At 39.6% G+C, this 20,983-nt stretch overlaps 2 protein-coding genes and 1 long non-coding RNA gene across 8 annotated transcripts in view; 2 read left to right on the top strand and 1 right to left on the bottom strand.

Moving 5' to 3' along the window:
• Positions 1-7,461, top strand: part of ABCA6 (ATP binding cassette subfamily A member 6) — a 73,192-nt gene extending 65,731 nt beyond the window's left edge. For 2 of the 3 annotated variants that reach the window (XM_027626116.2, XM_027626117.2), the window contains 7 exons: positions 516-591; positions 665-759; positions 1,418-1,537; positions 1,718-1,858; positions 3,181-3,260; positions 5,253-5,308; positions 5,441-5,717. In XM_027626116.2, coding sequence (XP_027481917.1) covers positions 516-591; positions 665-759; positions 1,418-1,537; positions 1,718-1,858; positions 3,181-3,260; positions 5,253-5,308; positions 5,441-5,542 — 670 coding nt within the window. In that variant the 3' untranslated portion in view covers positions 5,543-5,717. Of the gene's footprint in view, positions 1-515; positions 592-664; positions 760-1,417; positions 1,538-1,717; positions 1,859-3,180; positions 3,261-5,252; positions 5,309-5,440 lie in introns of all 3 variants that reach the window. The other variant, XM_027626115.2, reaches the window with a different exon arrangement.
• LOC113939669 lies at positions 93-19,325 on the bottom strand. Its single transcript, XR_003525315.1, has 3 exons — positions 19,206-19,325; positions 1,479-1,639; positions 93-235 (listed from the first exon to the last, which is right to left on the bottom strand). It is a non-coding gene; the product is annotated as an uncharacterized LOC113939669 (long non-coding RNA).
• Positions 19,036-20,983, top strand: part of ABCA9 (ATP binding cassette subfamily A member 9) — a 66,937-nt gene continuing 64,989 nt past the window's right edge. For 3 of the 4 annotated variants that reach the window (XR_003525314.2, XM_027626112.2, XM_027626113.2), the window contains exon 1: positions 19,036-20,042. Coding sequence is in view for 1 of the 4 variants with exons in the window: in XM_027626112.2 (XP_027481913.1) it covers positions 19,988-20,042 (55 nt within the window). In the remaining 3 variants the exon portion in view is untranslated. The remainder of the gene's footprint in view (positions 20,043-20,983) is intronic. The other variant, XM_027626111.2, reaches the window with a different exon arrangement.

Genomic DNA, 20,983 nt, shown 5'->3' with positions numbered 1-20,983 from the left:
TCCTGGGTTCGAGCCCCGCATCGGGCTCCCTGCTCAGTGGGAAGCCTGCTTCTCCCTCTCGCACTCCTGCTTGTGTTCCCTCTCTTGCTGTGTCTCTGTCAAATAAATAAAATCTAAAAAAAAAAAAAAAAAAGAATGGAGAGTAGAAATGATGTCTGCACCTTTTCAGAGAGTGTCCGCAGCAGAGCAGGAATGGAGGGATGGGCGCTGTTTCCTGCATCCTTGATTGAGGGATCTTTAAAAAAAAATAATTGTATAAAATAATTGACAATGTTAAATGAATGAATAATCATGAATAATCACCCCTTTCAGTTCCAAATTCAAAATTCTAGTTATTCTTTAGAACTTTTTATGAGATGAAAAATCTTTCCTGTTCCGAAATAAACTTTTTCTCTTTAATCATGAGTTTCAGAATAATAGTGCCCAGCTTCCCTCCAATGCTGTTAGTCTTCTGTGGGATTACAGTTTCCAAAGATCCCCTTTTGAACTGACATTCTCCTCCTGTTTTCCATCAGATTGGTGGATACTTTCAAACTGCATGAACAGCTAAATGTTCCGGTGCAGAAATTACCGGCAGGAGCCACCAGAAAGGTAGGTGGGATGTTTGATGTTATTCTGAGGGCTGACGTGGTGGCAGGGAATAAGGTGCTTCTCTGCCTTTCAGTTGTGTTTTGTGCTGAGCGTCCTGGGAAATTCGCCTATCCTGCTTCTGGATGAGCCATCGACAGGCATGGATCCAGCAGGGCAGCGGCAAATGTGGTGAGCATAACCCTCAGAGCCACGAGTATAAACCATGTCAAAGTTGTGTTTTTAGACTGATCCTAGATGGGGCACCTAACTGACTCAGTCAATAGAGCATGCAATTCTAAATCTCAGGGTTGTGATTTCAAGCCCCATGTTGGGTGTTTAGCTTACTTTAAAAAAAAAAAAATTTTAATTAAAAAAAACCCTGATCTTGGAAAATCAAATCCACTCATTTCTAATTTAGTGGAGATAATCCATATCATTAAGAAAATAAATATTTCACAAGTAGATTCTCTGATGTATCATATTCATGTGATATTAATGTTAAAAAAAAACCTCTTAAGCATTTTGTTGGAATTTTAGGTCTTGCAATTTGGAGCTCAATTTTTTTAATTATTGAAGTATATGTAACTGGTTTTCTTTTTTTAAAGTCTATTAACTTACATATTTTGTCCATTTCCTTTTCTTTCCCCCTTTACCAAATCTGTCAAATTTGCTTATCCAGTTTTTCTTAGTTTTTAAATTGTTTTTACTTTCCTTTCTAGGATGTACCATTTGAATTAATAAAATCATCCAATCTAATTTCATATTTGTGACTGTCCAATAGTTTCCCTACTTCTTTAAAGAACTTCATTGTGGAAATTTTATACAGAATTTTTTGGGCTCATTTCAGGCAGATGATCCAGACAGCCATTAAAAACACAGAAAAAGTGGCGCTCCTGACCACCCATTACCTGGCTGAAGCTGAGGCCATATGTGACCGCATTGCTATCATGGTGTCTGGAAGGCTGAGGTGGGTGTCTTTCTGGAGGTTCTGCTTGACCCTCAAATCCCTCAGAATCACTGTGAGCACCTGGAGTTCTTCCCGTCAGCTCACTCAGTGATGCCCTTTCCCCTACATTTGAAATTTAAAAAGAATGTAAAAAATTTAAGGGACAGTGTGTTTTCCAACATGTTTCCCTTCTTCCCATAGGTGCATCGGTTCCATCCAACACCTGAAAAACAAACTTGGCAAGGATTACGTTCTAGAACTGAGAGTGAAGGAAGCTGCCCAAGTGACTTGGGTCCACACCGAGATTCTGAAGCTTTTCCCACAGGCTACACAGCAGGAAAGGTGAAGGAGCTTCTGATGATGGAGAAACTTGTTGGCTTTATCCACTCAGTGGTTTCTTTTCTGCTTTGTGAGGACTTCAGGGTGATTTGACTTCCTAATAAGTTAGGGACCTCAAAAACTGATTTATTGACTCTTCCAGATTATAAGAGATTTGGGAGCCACCCAGGAAGCTGTGTCTCCCCACCCCAGGAAGGCCTGGGGACACCTTACATGGGCCTCCTCAGCCCTCCAAGGCTGGGCTTAGAGCAGCACTTGGAAAAATTGGGGGAAAGGAACTTCTCATGCCTGGAACCCATAGGACCACAGCTGGACCCAGGGCACCCTCCACAGACCTTCCTGAAAATATGTGAAAGATATAACTATTTAAGGTGAATTCCCCTCTTGGAAACAAACAGCAATCATGATTATCAAATAGTCTCCCTCTAATGAGTTTTCATGCCTCAAAATGGAGAATAGAAAGGTGTGTGTGTGTATGTACCTGTATGTATATGTGTGTTTGTGTATGTCTGTGTGTCGGGGGGGAGGGGGCCAAGGAGGTGGAGCAAGAACTGAATTTGGAATTCCTTGGAGGGATAAACACGCCAAAGAAGCAACTGCTATTTCCATTTTAGCACAGCATAAATGTAATGGAATTATCAAAGTCTACACCAGGGCAAGTAACTCAGTCCTGTTCCCACACTCCTGGTGTAACGATGTAGTGGGAAGATCATGAGGGGCAAGGCTGAAGGCTCAGGGGATGGGCTGGAGAGGGCCAGGCCTGGAGGTCTGGGGGCATCACACTGCTCTCTGGGAATGAGCTGAGAATGGGCACGAGGTCGTCAGCTGGAAATGGCACACAGAAGCAAGATGCCACAGATCCCCTCTGGCTCCTCCTCTCTTCAGAGGTCAGGGAAGGTTATAGTTAAAGCCTTTTGAACCCTCCCCATCAGGTCCCTCTTAACCTCACATCTCCTTTTCCTTAGCTTTCTGGTGACAAGAATGAAATATTGAATGAATTAACTGCAACCTAATTTAAGCTAAGCAAAGGGATTAGTTCAGATGTCTGTGTTCAACAACAACAACAACAAAAGGTTTGCATACACTGAGCATAAATGCAATTATTCTGGATTCTTTCTAGAAGAATTATCTCCAACAGCCAGCCACCAAAGACATTTTAAGAATTTTCTATCAGTCATTTTACTTACTTTTTATGTAAGCCATACATTTATTTGTATTACTTTTATTTTCATCAAAGGAAATTGATGTTAATATCAGTATTTATTTTGATGGTCATTTTCTCCCCTTGAAACTCAAGGTCAAATTTGACATTTTCATATTCCCAGGTATTCCTCCTTCTTGGTCTATAAACTACCTTTGGCGGATGTTTACCCTCTATCTCAGACATTTCGCAAATTGGAGGCAGGTAAGAGTTCCCATTGTAAAATAAAACTTTTGAGGAATCAGTTCAGCATCAGGTAATAATTTCGTGGTAGGCAGTTGTGTAATCCATTTTAAAAATATGCAAATTCTTGGGGCGCCTGGGTGGCTCAGTTGGTTAAGCGACTGCCTTCGGCTCAGGTCATGATCCTGGAGTCCCGGGATCGAGTCCCGCATCGGGCTCCCTGCTCAGCAGGGAGTCTGCTTCTCCCTCTGACCCTCCCCCCTCTCATGTGCTCTCTCTCTCTCTCATTCTGTCTCTCAAATAAATTTTTAAAAAAATCTTAAAAAAATAAAATAAAATAAATATAAAAATATGCAAATTCTTAATGGTTTTAAGAATTCTAATGGTAGGTAATGGTGGGATTTAACCCCAACTGTGGTTAATCCAGTTCTCTGGAAAGAGATTTATCTTCAGGGCAGGGACTGAAGCTACAGAAAACACACAGCTGATCTTGGCTGGTTCTACCGTGAATTCATAACATTAACCTCACAAATTCACAACATTAACCTTAGTGGGGGCTGCACTGCCTGTGTGTACAACCCATTTACACCAAGTGTCCTAAATTACTGCTTCACTACTCTTTCCTTCCCTCCTGCTTTTCTCCCTCAATTGATACCCTTGCTTTGTATTTCACTAATAAAATAAAAGCCACAGAAAACCTTCCACCCATGTACCTGCCTCCCTGCGTCTGGGCCATGTGTTCTGCCTTCCTGTTACAGTGAACGAACTGTCTCCTGCTAAGTCCGTCCCCTCCATCGTGCATGACTCCTCTTGCCATTCGACACATTGTCTACTTTTTCTCTTCATCCTCATTTTTCTGCTTTCAACTGGGTCAGTCCCAGCAGCAGACCATCATGGAGTAATTCCTCACACAGCGTAGTGGTGAAGAGCTCCAAGTTCAGTGTCAGCTGGGAGACACTGAGTAAAGCTACTGAATCCCTGCATGTCTAGGTGACCTGTCTCTAAATGAGAGGTAATTTCACTGCCCACTTGGGTTGGGTCATTAGGAAGATTAAATGAATTCATTTGTAAAGTGTTTAGACTTGTACCAGGCTCATTGTGTTTGAGAGAATATGAATCCCCCGTTTACTCCCTCCACTCTGGACACCCTGACTTCCTAGCTCTTCCTAAATGCTACCAGACATGCATACTCCTGCCCCAGGACTTTGCATTTGCTGATCCTTCTTCCTGAAATTCTACTACTTCCAAATATCCGGCTTGTTTTCTCACTTTCAAGTTTCTGCTCAATTCTTACCTTATAACTACGGCCAACCCCAACCATCCTGTTGAAAAAGAGTGCCTGGTACTTCCTGTTTCCTCTACCTGATTTATTTTTCCTCTGTAGTAGCAATCAACATTTCCTTTATCATATATTTAAGTTCTCATTTATTTAATGCCCATATTCCTGCCACTAGAATGCAGAGTTTTATACACAAAGGCAGGGTTTTGTTTTCATTGTTACTCTGTCCCTGGTACCAAGTGTGGCACACACACAGAAGATTCTCAATGTATGAGTGGTGAACTGTGAATATGTGAGTATGTAAATGTGGTTTCCTGGCAAGGATGCCCAGCATCAAGCTGGGCATAGCAGATAAACTGGCTGAAGCCAGTTACACAGAAGCATTGGGTCCTTTCAAAGGGAAAGGAATGGGATTGAAATCTTCCTTGTGTGTAAGAATGTGTCAATCAATTATGTAGTTCCTCAAGGAACTTATGTTTCCCAGGATACATATACTATGTAATAAAACGTATCAAAATGTAATATGAGAAAATTCTCATATCAAGATTAATTTAATTTGTATTTACATTAACTATGAGTTTTCATGATTCCTTTCTTTCACCAAACATTTCCTTATTCAGCTTTATATTCTATTTATATTAATAGTGTGTATTTTTATTTTGTATGACTTTGAAAAAATTCTTGGTAATAATTTGTAAGCATCTACTAGTAATCTTTCTTTTTTCCCCCCCCAGTGAAACATAACTTTAACCTGGAAGAGTACAGCCTCTCTCAGTGCACATTGGAAAAGGTGGGTCAGCTTTTATGGTTTGTATCATTCCTGTAAATTTCACGTGAAAGTAATTATGCATATTTCCTGTTTATTTTGAAGACAATAAACAACTTGATAATTCCTTTTCCTTCTGCATTGTCTCCTATTTAGGTATTTTTAGAGCTTTCTAAGGAGCAGGATCTGGAAAATTTTGAAGAAGAAATTGATACAACCATGAGATGGGAACTCCTCTCTCCTTCAGACGACTTTTAAAAGTTCAAACCTATTAATTCTTGTGTCATATAAGCCTAGGTTCTATGTAATAATTGGCAGTATGTATAATTTTAAAAATCATTAACATCAATATCAGGGTATATTTTGTATATTTGGTCAACAAATGAATACATGTCAAAATTGTTCTTCCCCTTAAATTTAGGAATGATAATCTGTGATAAAGGCAATATAAAGTATTTGTTGGAAAGTTACCTGAAGACCAGATACCAGGTATTGTGGAAATCAAACCACAAGCTTGGAATTTTCTCTGAAGTATAACTTCAAACGTGCTGTATCACTTTGAAATATGACATTTACTAAGAAATTCCTAGCAGAATTATGAAAGATCTATTCAACAGCCAGAAGCTGCAGGATGGCTGCATGCATTTGGGAGGCCTCAGGTTTAGGAGTTTGCTTCAAAACACAAGTAAAACCCAAGAGTCTTCCTCTGAAACCTTTCAGAAATTGTTTTGAAATTCACAGAGTGAGGAGTCCATTGGACTCACCCATGAACAAGCGCGTGCATCAGAAGAGCATTCAAACTTGTGAAAATAAAGGGAGTCACAACAGCATTTGATCAGATTTTTAAGATTTTGAATGTTACTTCATGATTGTGGGGGTGCTGATTTCTCTCATCAGTAGTCGTCTGTGTACAGTTGACCCTTGCACAACACAGGGGTTAGGGGTGACAGACTCCCTGTGCAGTCAAAAATCTGCATATAACTTTTGACTTCCCCCCCCCAGAACTTAACCACTAATAGCCTACTGTTGACCGGAAGCCTTCCCCAAACATAAAGTCAATTAACACAGTTTTGTGTTATATGTATTATATGCTGTATTCTTACAATAAGTCAGCTACAGAAAAGATAATGTTACTAAGAAAATCATAAGGAAAAAAATACATGTCCTGCACTGTATGGTAAAAAATCCATATATAAGTGAACCCATGCAGTTAGAATCCATGTGGTCCATGGGGCAACTGTATTTTACTGCCATTTTTAAATCACTTCTTTCTTACGTATGTACATGTACATGTACATGTGTTTTTATGTCTATAAACACACAGGCGTAAATCATTTGTATTACTAAATTTAAAAAAATGTGTGTGAGCTTTACATGTAATTTTATTTTTTTCCTTAAATAATAGTTATTTCATTTTAAATATCACAAGAAAATTTTTTGAAGACCAAGCAGTATTCTTGATGCTGATGTTATATAATTTAAAACACATTGTTATGCTCATTGAAGAATTTTTGTATAATGGAGAAAAACATAGAAATTGAATAAAATTGAGTAAAAGAATCACCACACTTTCTCCATACCAAAAAAAATCAGTTTCTTTTTTCTTTTACAAAAGAATGGAATCACTATAGTATATATAATTTCTTAACTATATGTGCATATTTGCTGATATAACATTGAAATTGTTTTAATTTACTTTTAAACTTATGGTGAAATTCCAGTTTTATATGTTTGTATTTTATTTTGTGTTATTTGTATTTTTTGTTCATTTATTTTTGTGTTTTAATCTTTTTCTAATCCATTTTTCACATAATTAAATATTTTATCTGCATATATTACATATCATAATTATATCTAGAACATTATGTTTCCAAATCTATGATAAATAATCAATAGCTTACTGTTTATTCAGGATGCTTTAGTGCCCTGTAAAAGCAAATTCATATCATAATGAGTTGGGTTTTAAATTATTTCTAAAATTCAAGCAATGACTTCTCCTGTCTTGCTCAAATGTGTAAGATCACAACATGTGTAACCATTTCACATAGTAATATGATGAAATCTTTGCTTATATTCATTATAAGTTATACATTTTCTTAACTGTTGTAAAGTACTGAATAACGAATGTCAGCTGTATAAATATTTTTAAAAGATTAAATTGGACATGGTTTGCTAAATCCATCATAATATGGGTGTTTTTGAAGACTTGGGGTTTTTTTTACTTTATTTTTTTTAAAGATTTTATTTATTTATCTGACAGAGAGACAGCGAGAGAGGGAACATAAGCAGGGGGAGTGGGAGAGGGAGAAGCAGACTCCCCGCGGAGCAGGGAGCCCCATGCGGGGCTCGATCCCAGGACCCTGGGATCAACGACCTGAGCCAAAGGCAGACGCTTAATGACTGAGCCATCCAGGTGCCCCAAGACTTGGGTTTTTATTAGGAATATATTCAAGAGCCGTCTTCGACCATACCTCCCTGAACGCGCCCGATCTCATCTGATCTCAGAAGCTAAGCAGGGTCGGGCCTGCTTAGTACTTGGATGGGAGGAATATATTCAAGAGCAGATAAATGGGTATGAAAAGGGAGGGAGATCAGAATAAAACAAAAGAAAGAATTTTTTCAAAAGGAAAAATAGGCGCATCCTCTCTAACTCTGTTGTAGACAGGCCCTGTGCTGGTTTTGTTCATTATTTTCCTACTCTACCCTGTCCAAGGAAGACTGACTGCTGTGGACTGCATCACCAGTTTCCCACTTCCATGGTTGGCTTCATGGTTGGCTTCCAGTTGGTTGTCCAATCCAACAGGAAAAAGCAACAATAGATACGAATGTAGAAGAGGAGAGAGGTCAGAGGATCTCTTCCCCCCTGCCCTTGTTTTGGTTCCAGATCTCAAGTAGATGTATCCTTCGAGGCCTAGAACCTTTGCCCTCCTCCAGTTACATGCATCTGCTTCTGGCCCCTTTAACACTAAAATTGACTCCAGGAATGTCCTACTCTTCCCTAATCCCTCTCACTCAGCCTCCAGCAGATCATCAGAATTACCATTTAAGGTGTTTGTTCCTAGTTTATGGCTCTCCTGACTTCTGCTCCAGGTAAGCTGGTCTTGGCTGCAATTCTCTGTATTCATTTGCATGAAAAGAAGAAATATGTATGTATTGCTCTCTGCCCCCAGTTCCTTCTAATATTTGGTTTTGGACTCCAGTTCCTGACACAGATCTCCTAAGACCTGGGGGTCTCTTGAGTGATAGAAGTCACTTTTGTTCTAATGAGATGACTCTGGTGGGCTCCAGGATCAGCCCTGGCCACCAGAAAGACCAAGCCATGATTAGAAGCTTGGTACTTTCGGCCCCATCTCGATTCTCCAGAGGTGGGAGAAGCATCGGAAATTGAGTGGAGAGTCAATCATACCTATCTGATGAAGCCGCCATAAAAATTCTAAAAGTATTGGGCTCAGAGAGCATCCAAGCTGGTGAACACATCTATGTGCTGGGAAGGTGGAGGGTGCATCCCAGTTCCAGGGTGACTGAGGCGCCTGTGCTTGGAGCCCTTCCAGACCTTATACTACGTGTCTCTTCATCTGGCTGTTCATCTGAATCCTTTATCATATCATTTATTATATAATAAACCAGTTAGTATGAGTAAGGGTTCCCCTGCGGTCTGGAGGCTGTTCTAGCAACATGTCAAACCCAAGGATGGGGTCATGGGAACCCCACTGATAGCTGGAAGGTCAGAAGTAGAGGAGAGAACAGGGGACTTGGTGATTGGCACCTGAAGTGGGGTCAGTCTTGTGAGACAGGGCTGGTAACTGGTGCGATCTGACGCTAACTCCAGACAGATAGTGCCAGAACTAAGCCAAATTGTAGGACACCCAGCAGGTTTTGGAGAATTGGTCAGTCTGAGCTTTGGCCACTAGTTTCAAAGCTGCTCAGAAAGGGAAAAATTATGCCAGGAAGGTACCTCTAATCACCCTCTGATCACCAAAGAGGTAGTCAGTGTGGTGGATGCCAAAACCAAAAAACTACTAAAACCAGGGGGTATAGCATGAAGGAGATGTCTCATTTTGTGGATCAAATTATCAGCTTCCTGAGGAGTCTCTACCAAAATGGACTATGAGAGTAACTAATTTGGGGTCTATGTCTTTGGTTTTGAATGTTTCTGAGTGGAAGAGCATGTTTGGGTTGCTACAGGATCCGCAGCCCTCTATTGAACAATCACAGTTGGTTATAGGTGATCCAGACACCCAGAAGGTTATTCCTGAGGGATTCGTGGTAGACTGGATAAAAGCCACCATAAGGTGTGCTTACCTGAGAAGGACGACTGCCCAACTCCACCTGTAAGTGCCAAGTGGAACACATCAGATGAAGCAGTTGATACGCTTTGCAGGCAAGCTGTGTGGGATTGACTTTATAGTGACTAGGGTATTCACCCACTGAATATACCCGTTACCAGGTTATGGTAAATGCTGTGATTCAGGGGGCCCCTGTTACGTGGGCACCCCGTGTGACATTACTCTTGCAAAATCGAACAGTCTGGGAAACTTTATCAGAGTTGCTGTCTTATCTTCCCCATTTGGATCTTACTGATACCGAGGTCACCCAAGTCATTAAAAAGAAAATGGGAGAGACAGAAAGGAGAGTCAAGGGACTCCACCCAGCAGTGAGGATGTCTTTAGATGGTTATTGAAAAAGGGAGGAATGTGGTGGACACAGATGGTGTTGAAACAAAGGTGTTGACGCAGCATTATTGAAGCTTGTGTGGACCAATGAGACTCCCTGTGGGTCCCCCAACACTAGAAGGCCCCAAACAAATTCTCTCCATTTACTCCAATTTGGAGGAATTTAAAAAGCCAGAGGGCAAAGATTATGTGAGATGCCATCCAGAATTGCCTGAGGTATAGGATAAGCAACTTAATATTGAAGGAGAGGCCAGGGTCCTCTGGCCCAGCCTGGTAGGGACCCAAGGCCATAGGCATATGTGTGGATAAAATGGGCAGGCAGAGGAAGGACAGGAGGAGAAACTTTTTTGGGGACTCCTTAACACAGGAATCAATGCACTGTGATTTGAAACCTGTTGGTGACATCTTAATGGTGGCTTAATTTAGATCAAGGAAGATATGGAGACTAAAAGGTTGATGGGATTAAGGTGAAAGTTCAGATGAAAATTGGGATTTTTGAGCAAACTTTATGTGAGGTGGTTGGTTTTCCTTTACGTGACCGTATTAATTGGGTGGATATTATGTCCAACTAGCAATTACTTCCCCTACATTATATTGTAAATAGAAGGCATGACGGTCCGCCCTCAGGCCAGTCTTAATTAGACATGCTCAGTGGGAACCACTAGAAGTTCTCAAACTTACACAGGTGGTTAATTTAAAACAATGCAGAGTACCTGGTGGGCAGAGAGATTACCTCTTTAATTAATGACAAGTTAGAAGCTTGAGCGCTGGTAGCAACAAATTCTCTGTATCATAGCCCTCTGTGGCCTGTGGGAAAGTCTTATAGCTCATGGAGACTAACAGTGGACCACCGAGGCTTAAATAAAGCTGTACCGTCCAATACATCAGCAGTTCCAGACAGAGTTTCAAGCACCCACAAAATACAACAGGAACCAAGTGATTTTTTTTTTTTTTTTTCCAAACGCTGTCTTCTATATCTCAGTCTTGGAAGAGACCCAACCATAGTTCACGTCCACATGGGAAAGATCCGAGTTCACAGTTACTGTGGGGTCATGGGTCATCTAAACTTCGCAGCTTACTGTCATGATTTGGTCAGAAAGGATTTGGACCTGCTACAGGTCTCCAAGGTAATAATACACCATATTGATGACATGATAATATTGGAAACTGAAGAGAAGGCTTGGGATGGTTTTGAAGGCAGTGGTGACTCACAGATCCAACCAAGACTGGTTGATAAATCCAGCAAAGTTCCAAGGACGTGCCCTAATGATAACATTTTTAGGAATAACCTGGGCAGGAGGCACCTGGAATATTCCACAAGGGACTGTTTTTCCCTACCCTCTAGGACCAAATAAGAAGCCTAGCGTTTGGTTACTTTATTTGGATTTGGGGGAATACAAATTCCACATCTGGGAGTATTGCTAGCTTCTCCAAAGAAAGCCATATTTGAGTGGGGACCTAAATAAAAGCATGACATGTCTGAATGATAAGAAGTGGTAGGTCTCCCAATGCCTTTGGGCTCCTATGATTCCAGATCTCAAGGCTGTGGTTTGCTCTGAAGCCTCAATCTCTAATGGCTCCAGGAAACATACTGATTTTCAGTTTGTTTTTAGCTTTTTCTTATTGTTAGAAGCAAGATGACTGTCAGAAGTAAAGAAACTAATTTTATTTTTTTTTAAAGATTTTATTTATTTATTTGAGAGAGAGAGAGAGAAACAGTATGAGAGGGGAGAAGGTCAGAGGGAGAAGCAGGCTCCCCGCCGAGCCGGGAGCCTGATGCAGGACTCGATCCCAGGACTCCGGGATCATGACCTGAGCCGAAGGCAGTTGCTTAACCAACTGAGCCACCCAGGCGCCCAAGAAACTAATTTTAAATCTTATTGGTTTAAATCTTAAAATTTAAATTTGAATACCCGCCTGGGGCTAGTGGCTACCCTATCAGACAATGTGTTTTTATTTTATTTTTTTTAATTAGATAGTGTGTTTTTAAAGGTAATCAGTATTTCTGTCCTTGTCCTGAACAATAATACTTCAAGGGAACGTAATTCTGATCATCTCTCCCATATAATTGCTCTCTGATATTTTAGTCCTTATTGTAACTAACATCTTCCTCCCACCCCAAACACATACTAATCCCTGTCACCATTATGTTGCACAATCAATATTTAGTTTATCAATATATTTATTAGTTTTCAACAACCAACTACTTCCTTCTGGCTTTAATGTTTTTTCTTCTCGAGGGGTATCTATCAGTTCTTTCAGAGATATTCATAAAAGAGCAATCCCAAATTTTGTTTAAAAATGTGATTCTTTTATTCTTACACAGGAATTATATTTTAGCTGCCTTGCCGATCAGCCTTTGTCAAACCACCTGAAACTTAACGGGCTTAAAATTGCAATCTTTGTTTTAGCTCTTTTTTTTTTTTTTTCTGTTTCATTTCTGGCATCCGGATATTTATTTTTTCTTAATTTGATTTGAATTTTTGTTATATTTTATTCATCCATTTTATATCTTCATTGAGGGAATAAACACAATAGCATAGTTCAGCAGTTGGTAAAAATCTTTTTTTTAAAATTTTATTTATTTATTTGAGAGAGAGAGAATGAGAGATAGCACGAGAGGGAAGAGGGTCAGAGGGAGAAGCAGACTCCCCGCCGAGCAGGGAGACCGATATGGTGCTCGATCGCGGGACTCCAGGATCATGACCTGAGCCGAAGGCAGTCGCTTAACCAACTGAGCCACCCAGGCGCCCAGCAGTTGGTAAAAATCTTGTGACTGTCTTTTAAAATTACATCACGTCGTCAATTAAAAGGTAACTGACCCAACATTTCCTCCAGCTTTTTAAGTTTTACACTAAGTAAACCAGGAAACTTGCAAAAGTTCTCCAGGGGTGGGTTTAGAAGAGTAATAATTGTACATCGTAAGCAATATTTTTCAGTAACAGAATAGGATTTTGTTTGATTTTGTTCAACAAATTAATTTTGTTCTCATTGACTATCTTTTATAAAAAGGCTGAGCATCTGAGCTTCTTATATAACAGTAAATAATTTCTGTGAAGGAAAAAAAGCTCCTGCAAAATTCTGGATCAATGGATTTAATCACATACCTAAAAAATACATAGAGGAAAGATTAGTAGTCAAAAATGTTGTTGTGGACTGTGGCTTGGATTTCCTAATTGATAAGAGAAGAGTTGGGATTCCCCAGGTTCCATGCAGGTTTTCTGCACTGAGTTTGGCATCTACCATTACTAACAAACTCCTTTTCACATACTGACCTGAGATATTCCCCCACTGTCGACAAAAGTCAAGGAGAAATTCAATGTCAATATCGCTTAGTTCTTTCAAACCCGATGAACTGTGTGCAGCTTCTGCAAATCTATCCATAGCTTATAATGATGTACTTATAATTGGTGATAATGTTCAAAAAGGCCTGGGCTTAACAGGCTTATGTAAAGTAAAAAGAAGGGAGACACTTCTATAGACCCGATGACTTTATAAATTCCAAATTGGTGAATATAAGTAAAAATATTGAGTCGTATTTAATTATACTTTAGGCAAATTACCTTTTGTAAGAAGAATGAAATAGCAAAAACGTTACAAAATTCAATGATACATTTACTTTTGATATTGCTGTTTTTTTCACCAAGCTGCTAGTGCTGAGGCTTACGTTCTAAGTTTAAGTAGCTCATCTTGTTTGGTAACTATGCTATTTCTTTCTCTCTCATTTTAAGCATTTTCAAGTCTTTAAGTAATTCATGACTTATCAGTTTCAGTAGCCATTGATCCTTTTATTGATACAATGATTTTATTATTTTTTTTAAGATTTTATTTATTCATTTGAGATACAGAGATACAGAGAGAGAGCATGAGCAGGGGGAGAGGCAGAGGCAGAGGGAGAAGCAGGCTCCTTGCCGAGCCAGGAGCCCGATGTGAGGCTCGATCCCAGGACCCTGGGATCATGACCTGAGCCAGAGGCAGATGCTTAACGACTGAGCCACCCAGGCGCCCCTCCACCAATGATTTTAATCAGCGATAAACAACTTTTGAAAATATGTTATATAGAGCAAACTTCACAAATTTTCCTTCTGTCTTAAGCAGTCATACCAACCTCTGCAGGGCTCTCAGCATGACTTGAGAGTTACTAACATGTCTAAGGAAAACTTCCATTCTTCTATTTCCAAGGCTCCTAACACCATCCTCGGTTGCCAAGCACATCTGTTTGTCCGTTCTTAGAATTTGCTTTCCATTTCACAGAAGAAAAGAAAACTAAACTCTCATGGGGTGAACTCTTTACTTCATGTTGTTGTATTTAAAAATTCACTCAGCCCTCTCTTTTCCCTTCTTTTTTTCTTGTGACAAAGAAACTCTCTCTTCTCCTGTAGAAGACTTTCCTCTCATCTGGTTCTGACCTAGTCCCTTCTTCTCCTCGTCCCACCAAGAAAAATCAATGCTCCATCTGTTACTTGATTTCTCCTGGATTTTTGGCATTTCCTTTTTTACTTTCCCTTCTAAACATCATCTTTTAACAAAAAACCTACCCTTGACCCACCCAACCGATGGCCTCTCTTTCATAACCAGGCTTCTAGGAAGAAAACATCATAGTTTTGTTTTTGCTTCCCTATCTCACATCAACACTATACACCTAAAGCTTTGGTTAAGCGACTGCCTTCGGCTCAGGTCATGATCCTGGAGTCCCAGGATCGAGTCCCGCATCAGGCTCCCCGCTCGGCGAGGAGGAACCTGCTTCTCCCTCTGGCCCTCCCCCCTCTCATGTGCTCTCTTCTCTCTCTCTCTCTCTCTCTCATTCTCACTCTCTCAATATAAATAAATAAAGCTTTAAAAAAAAAGCTTTAAATACATGTATTGAGCAACTTTCATGCCCTAGGATCTGTGATGTGAACCATAGTGAAGATTCTATGGTACTCCTCAGATGCTTACAGTCTATGGTGGGAGAGAGCTGAGAATGATCAAAGTATGGTGTACTGCTATGGTAGTATAGCAGTACACAGCAGTACATAGCAGTACATGGTGCCATGGGAGCACCTGAGAGGGGCATCTAACCCACATGGCACGAGGCCCAGGATGGCTCCTCTGGGAGGAGAAGTCAGAACCAAGACCTGAAGGACAAGTAAGAATTAGGAGGATAGTTATTAATTATTACTTCAACGACTAGGTCTTCCAATGATCATTTATAAGGCCATTATGGGAAGGCTAGTTCAGAGGAAGGGTTAATTCCAGGAGAGCAAACAGAGGTAAATGAGAATATGATGCATTGGTTTAAAAAAAATTAGGGGTGCCTGGGTGGCGCAGTTCGTTAAGCGTCCAACTCTTGGTTTCAGTTCAGGTCCTGATCTCAGGGTTGTGAGATCGAGCCCCACATTGGGCTCCATGCTGGGTGTGGAGCCTGATTAAGATTCTCTCTCCCTCTCCCTCTACTTCTCCCCTGCACTTGCGAGCTCGTGCGCTCCCCCCCCCCTCAAAATAAAATAAAGTAAAATAATTTCAAAAATCATGTCTAAGTATGTCTGGAGTTGGAGGAAGGGTTAAGGCAAAGGCGGGCTGGAGAGGAGCAGTGACCAGATGATAAAAGCCTTGTGTACTTTTGCAAAGAAGCCAGGACAAGGTGAAGGCAGCAATCAGAGTGACATAATAAAAATTGTACATTGGAGAGATTTATGGGGTGTGAAAATGGATTACTTTCCAGTTTTAAGACCGTAGATAGGAAGAAGGTAACACAAAGACAATCAGTCTCAAATACCTAATACATTTCCAGGAAAAAAGAATAGAAAGACTGAAAGGGAAGCAGTATTGGACCAAAACATTAGCTGAGAATTTCCCGGAACTTTAAAACAAAACAAAACAAAAAACACAAGTTCTTTGTTTTTTTTGTTTGCTTGTTTTGTTTTTTAGAGGGGAGGGGGGTAGGAGGATGGGTTAGCCTGGTGATGGGTATTAAAGAGGGCACGTTCTGCATGGAGCCCTGGGTGTTATATGCAAATAATGAATCATGGAACACTACATCAAAAACTACATAACATAACACAATAATTAAAAAAAAAAACAAACACAAGTTCTTTGATTGCAAGTGGCCACAGACTGCCGTGCAGGACCAAAAACCCAAACCAAAATCAAAACCTACACCTAAGCACATTTTCATGAAATTTAATGCATTTGCGACTAATGAGAAAATCCTAAAATAACCTAGCAAGAACAACGAAATACCTTAAGTTAATGAGAATCAGAGTTAGATAAGCATGCTTATCAGCAAAACTAGATGTGAGAAGGCAATAACATTATTTTTAAATAAATATTTTCAGTCGTCGTCAAAAACAAAAGCATTAACAAAAAATCCAGAATGATAGAGTAAACAGAAATATAGGTCGAGAAGAAAGGACAGATTTATTAGCCAATTTACAAATGGTCAGAAATTATGTTAAAATATGCTTGACATCACAAGTAACCTAAGAAATGTATGTTAAGTCATATTTTTTTTTATCAATCGGATTAGTAATTTTAAAAACACCTATAATTTCTAGGTGGGTGGGTCGGATGGGTGAAATAGACAAAGGGGATTGAGTACATTTACTGTGATGAGCACCGAGTGATGGATAGAACCATTGAATCATTATAGTGTACACCTGAAACTAATATTATACTGAACGTTAATTATACTTTAATTAAAAAAAAACTATAATTTTCAGTTTTGCCAAGGTTGTGGAGAGTGTAATCGCTACCACAGTACCAAGTGCTTGGTGCTGTGCTAAGTACTTTACATATGCTGTTTCCTTTACTCCTACCCCCAAATTCTAAATTTTCAAATCCTAAAAGACCCTGTTACATAGTATCCTATGCTCTGTGTCTTACAGGCGAGGAAACTGAGGCTCCCAGGTGAGTCACTTGCCCAGCTAGTAAGGAGTAGAGCTCGGGCTTCGAGGCCAAATATGCTGGCCGACTTGCCCCATAGAGGGTGGGATATGGACTCGGAAATAAGCAGGTCATCAGGGAAAGAGACTTAGGCTGATTTTTTTCTCTTGCCAGAGCAAGGCAGTTTCAAGTATGTTTGTGAACATGTAAGGGTGATCATTAGTAGAATGAAAGACTAGAAAGTTCTCATCCATGGGCTTTCCACAGGAGATGAGAAAAGGACAAGGGGAACCTAAAAAAAGGAACAGAGTAAAAAACATGATCAGTGTAGAAATGGAGAAGTGGGGAAACCACAGGAAAGCTTAATTTGGAGACTGTATAATGAGATGACCGGACAAAATGAGTTGGTTATTCCAGGGACTTAGATCTCTCACAGAAAGGAGAAAATTTACAGACTAGGTGAAAAGAAAAATAAAGTTATACTTCTTCAAGAGACAACCTGAGAAATGCAAATGCAAATAAAAATCGAGGGCAGGAATATATCATACAAAGGATGTTTCAATGCAAGAAGACAGAGCAAGAGAGCACAAAACAGGACCAAGTAGAATTTGTTTCTTATATTTAAAGAAAAACAAACAAATTTTGGGAGAGAATTTGCCAAAACCCAACTGTAGCCACACAGCTGGGTCTGAGGAAGGACAAAAAGCAAGAACAGCAAAGTTCTTGGGAAACAAGCAGATGTTCTCAGTCTCTCTCTCTCTCTCTCTCACTGCTGGGTGGCTCCACTCTTCTTTCTTTGCAAATCAGATGTTTTTCTGCTTTTGCAGACAACGTTGAGGGTCTACAGAGCTAAGTACCCTGTGCAAGCAGCCAGGAAAGAATTCAAAGGACTGTTTCACCCCACATGAAATCTATAAGGTTTCCGGCCCTGGAGAATATTGTTGCAAAATATATGAAGACAAAGGCAAGGCAAATTTGTAAAATGTGTGTACCTAAAGCGAGAATCATTGAGTGAACAGAGACACACACAAATGAGACATCATAGCATCTGTTACTTAAGCTACAGACTGGAGAGGGTCTGAGTATTTTACCCAAGATCTGCTACTCACCAGCTGTGTGAATTTGAGCAAACTCTCTGAGCTTCATTTTTCTCATCTGTAAAAGTGGGGGTGATTATAATAGCACCTACCTGATCAGATTATTATGTGGATTAAATGTGCTAATATTTAAGCATGCCCTGCACATCGTAAGTGCATTATGTGGCTGCTTAGTAATTATCTTCTGCATAAAATCAGTGCTACTCCATTTTTAAAATCCCAAGAGGATGATTTTTTTTAATCAGCAAGCAGATTCTAAAGCTTATTTAGAAGAGTGAAGACGTATGACTTCATCGAGGAAATGTTGAAAAGAAGATTAATGAGTGCCCTCGCTCTGTTACAGTGGTACAGAGATTACAATGTGGCACATGAGAAGGAAGAAGCTAACATTTTGAAGGAAAAGAATGGTATCTAAAGGGGAGTGGGAGGGACAGGCTTCCAGTTATGGAATGAATAAGTTGTGCAGATGACAGGCACAGCATAGGGAATATAATCAGTGGTATTTTAATAGCGTTGTATAGACAGACGGTAGCACCCTTATAGTGAGCATAGCATATAGACTTGTTGAATCAGCAGGTTGTACACCTGAATCTGATGCAACATTATGTGTCAACTCTACTTCAATGAAAAAAAAAAAAAGAGAGAGAGAGAGAAAATAGAGTCCAAAAACCAACTAGCGCCAGAAGGTATAAGTTCCATCCTTGATACAAAATTCTTCCAGGAAAAAAGTTACTGAAAAGCATTTCCTCAATTATAGCCTCTGTTTACAAAATACTGGCGATGTTATTAAATGTGATAATTTTGTATCTTCTGCAGAAGATAGCAGACGTGCAGAAACATTCAGAAGTTTTTTGTTTTTGTTTTTGTTTTTTTTAGTCTGACAGTCTCAGGCATTAATGAGTTTGATCTGTCTCTGTTTTGCTTGCTGAGCAATTTCTGAACTCACAATTAGCAAAAGAGCACACATGATTGAATAAACATGAGGGATGGGAAGTAGGTGAGGAAGATTTCATGTGATTATCATAGACAATGGGACACAGATGAGTCCGTTCGTTTTAAGAATTGCACGCACAGCACATAGTTTCTCCTTCGGTTGTGTATTCAGAAAGCAAATCACGGTGCAGAAGCACGGAGCGGACTTAACTGACAGCAAGCAGAGAGAGAGTGGTCCTTTCTCACTTTTCTTCTTCAGCCAAAAACAAACTCTATGAATTACAAGATGTTTTGGAATTGCCTTGTCTTCAACTTAAACAAAATGCTCAAAGAAGATAGAACGGTAGCTCTTACCTGTTAAAAATTGTGTCTTGAAAAATATGGAAAACTGGACAGACTCAAAGCCAGCAGTTGGTTATAGAGAAAGTGGTTTGTTTGCTGGGATTTGCGACAGAAAGAACAAGCCGGTAGATCTTGGGAATGCAGGTGCCTTTACATGATGTTGCTCAAAGGATTCTCCTTCTTTGCCCTCCAAGAGAAATGCTGCAGGTAGCTTGGATGCAGTGCAACTGAAATGCAGATGAAAAGTCGGAGTTCATGATTTTACCCTGAGAAAATTACACGACTCCATTGCCATATTTCTATATCTAGTTTTCAAGAACTCAATTGGAGGGTTTTGAGTTACTTTCTGACCTGATTTCATACTTAGAGCTATCATTTTTTGAAAAATCTCTTCCTACCTCTCTCCGCCCTGTTTTCTCTGAACTGTCTCTTTATTTATGTTTCTTTAAAAAGGCTGTCCCAGGGGCCAACTCTCCCATTAGGGCCTTGTATGAAAAAGCTAACTGAGAAAGACTAGATTCTCTTTAGTTTGATAGCTCCTAATGTTTTGATATGTCCAGCCAGCCATCTGCAACGACAAACTCCCTGCTGAGTTGCTGGCGAGGAGACAAAGAAATGGAAAACAGCAAAGAAGTCACCATGTGATAGGAGCCGCGAGTTTTTGGCAGCCTGGCTGAAATAAGACCATAATTCTTTTCGGAAATCATTCTAAAACGGAACGATTCACAATAAACATGAAATTAAAAGCATGATGTAGTAGTGACCCAAAAGGAATGTGAATTCTTCTCCAGGACATGCAGAGACCTGTGGATGAACTGTTTCTAGATTCTTGCTCCAGCTTTCCTGAGAGTAAGTTAATCTCTAAAATTGTGGTTGTTTTGCATATAAAACTATAACTTATGACTTCAAATAGGGAATGCCAAACATTTGGATGGGAACTAGTAAATGCAGTAAATTATTAGTTGTTTTGATTTTCCAAATCATCTGAGTATTTTATATTGTATGGCTAAAAAACCAGTTGGAGAACTAAGTGGGTTTTTGTTTTTGTTTTTGTTTTTGTTTTTCATTTTCACCCCAGGACTAAAGTATGTTTGGACAAATAGCATATATTATCTAAAAGGGTATTGGGTGAATTGAAAAGAATATAACTTTATGTTGCCTCTTTGCAAGTATGATGGGCTGTTTCCCAAGTGAATAGAATTAGTTATTCTTTTTTGTTTGTTTTCACTTTTACTGCTAGAGAATTTGTAAGCACTGGGGGGGGGGGTGGGAGACACATGATTTTCTGAGTTTTGAATTGTTTTAACCGGCTTGAGAATATTTTCATCAAGAAAACTTAAGCAATATTTTTATTGACCTTATTTATCATACTACATTTATAGGAATCTTGATCTAATTTGTTGTGCAATGTGTTTATTTTCTGAGTACAAGGAATTCTTTCTGGCGGGGAGTGACTGGCTTTTAATAGCCACATTATTATTTCTAGATCACACGACTTCCTATTCAGAGCAATTTGAGCTAGTTAGATGTTTTGTGCTCCTCTGGTGAATAGTAATTTTTCCCCCTGATATTTACATCAGGATGTGTAGTGGGGGAAAAAAATCAGTCTTAACAGAAATAAATAACCACAATCGTGACAGATCATGTTAATTCTTCTGTAGTCATCAATAATACTTTCTAGCACATGCATTCCTCCGCAGAAAGAAAAGAGAGTAGGCACGTAGGCGACATATTTAACTCTCTCAGATACCATGGTTTAGCAGGACACTGATTTCTTAATTGGTAATGTC

Source organism: Zalophus californianus, chromosome 16 (assembly GCF_009762305.2).
Source record: "Zalophus californianus isolate mZalCal1 chromosome 16, mZalCal1.pri.v2, whole genome shotgun sequence".
In the NCBI taxonomy this organism is placed as follows: domain Eukaryota; kingdom Metazoa; phylum Chordata; class Mammalia; order Carnivora; family Otariidae; genus Zalophus; species Zalophus californianus.
Note: the sequence above shows the minus strand (reverse complement) of the source record. Positions and strands in the feature narration are given on the sequence as shown.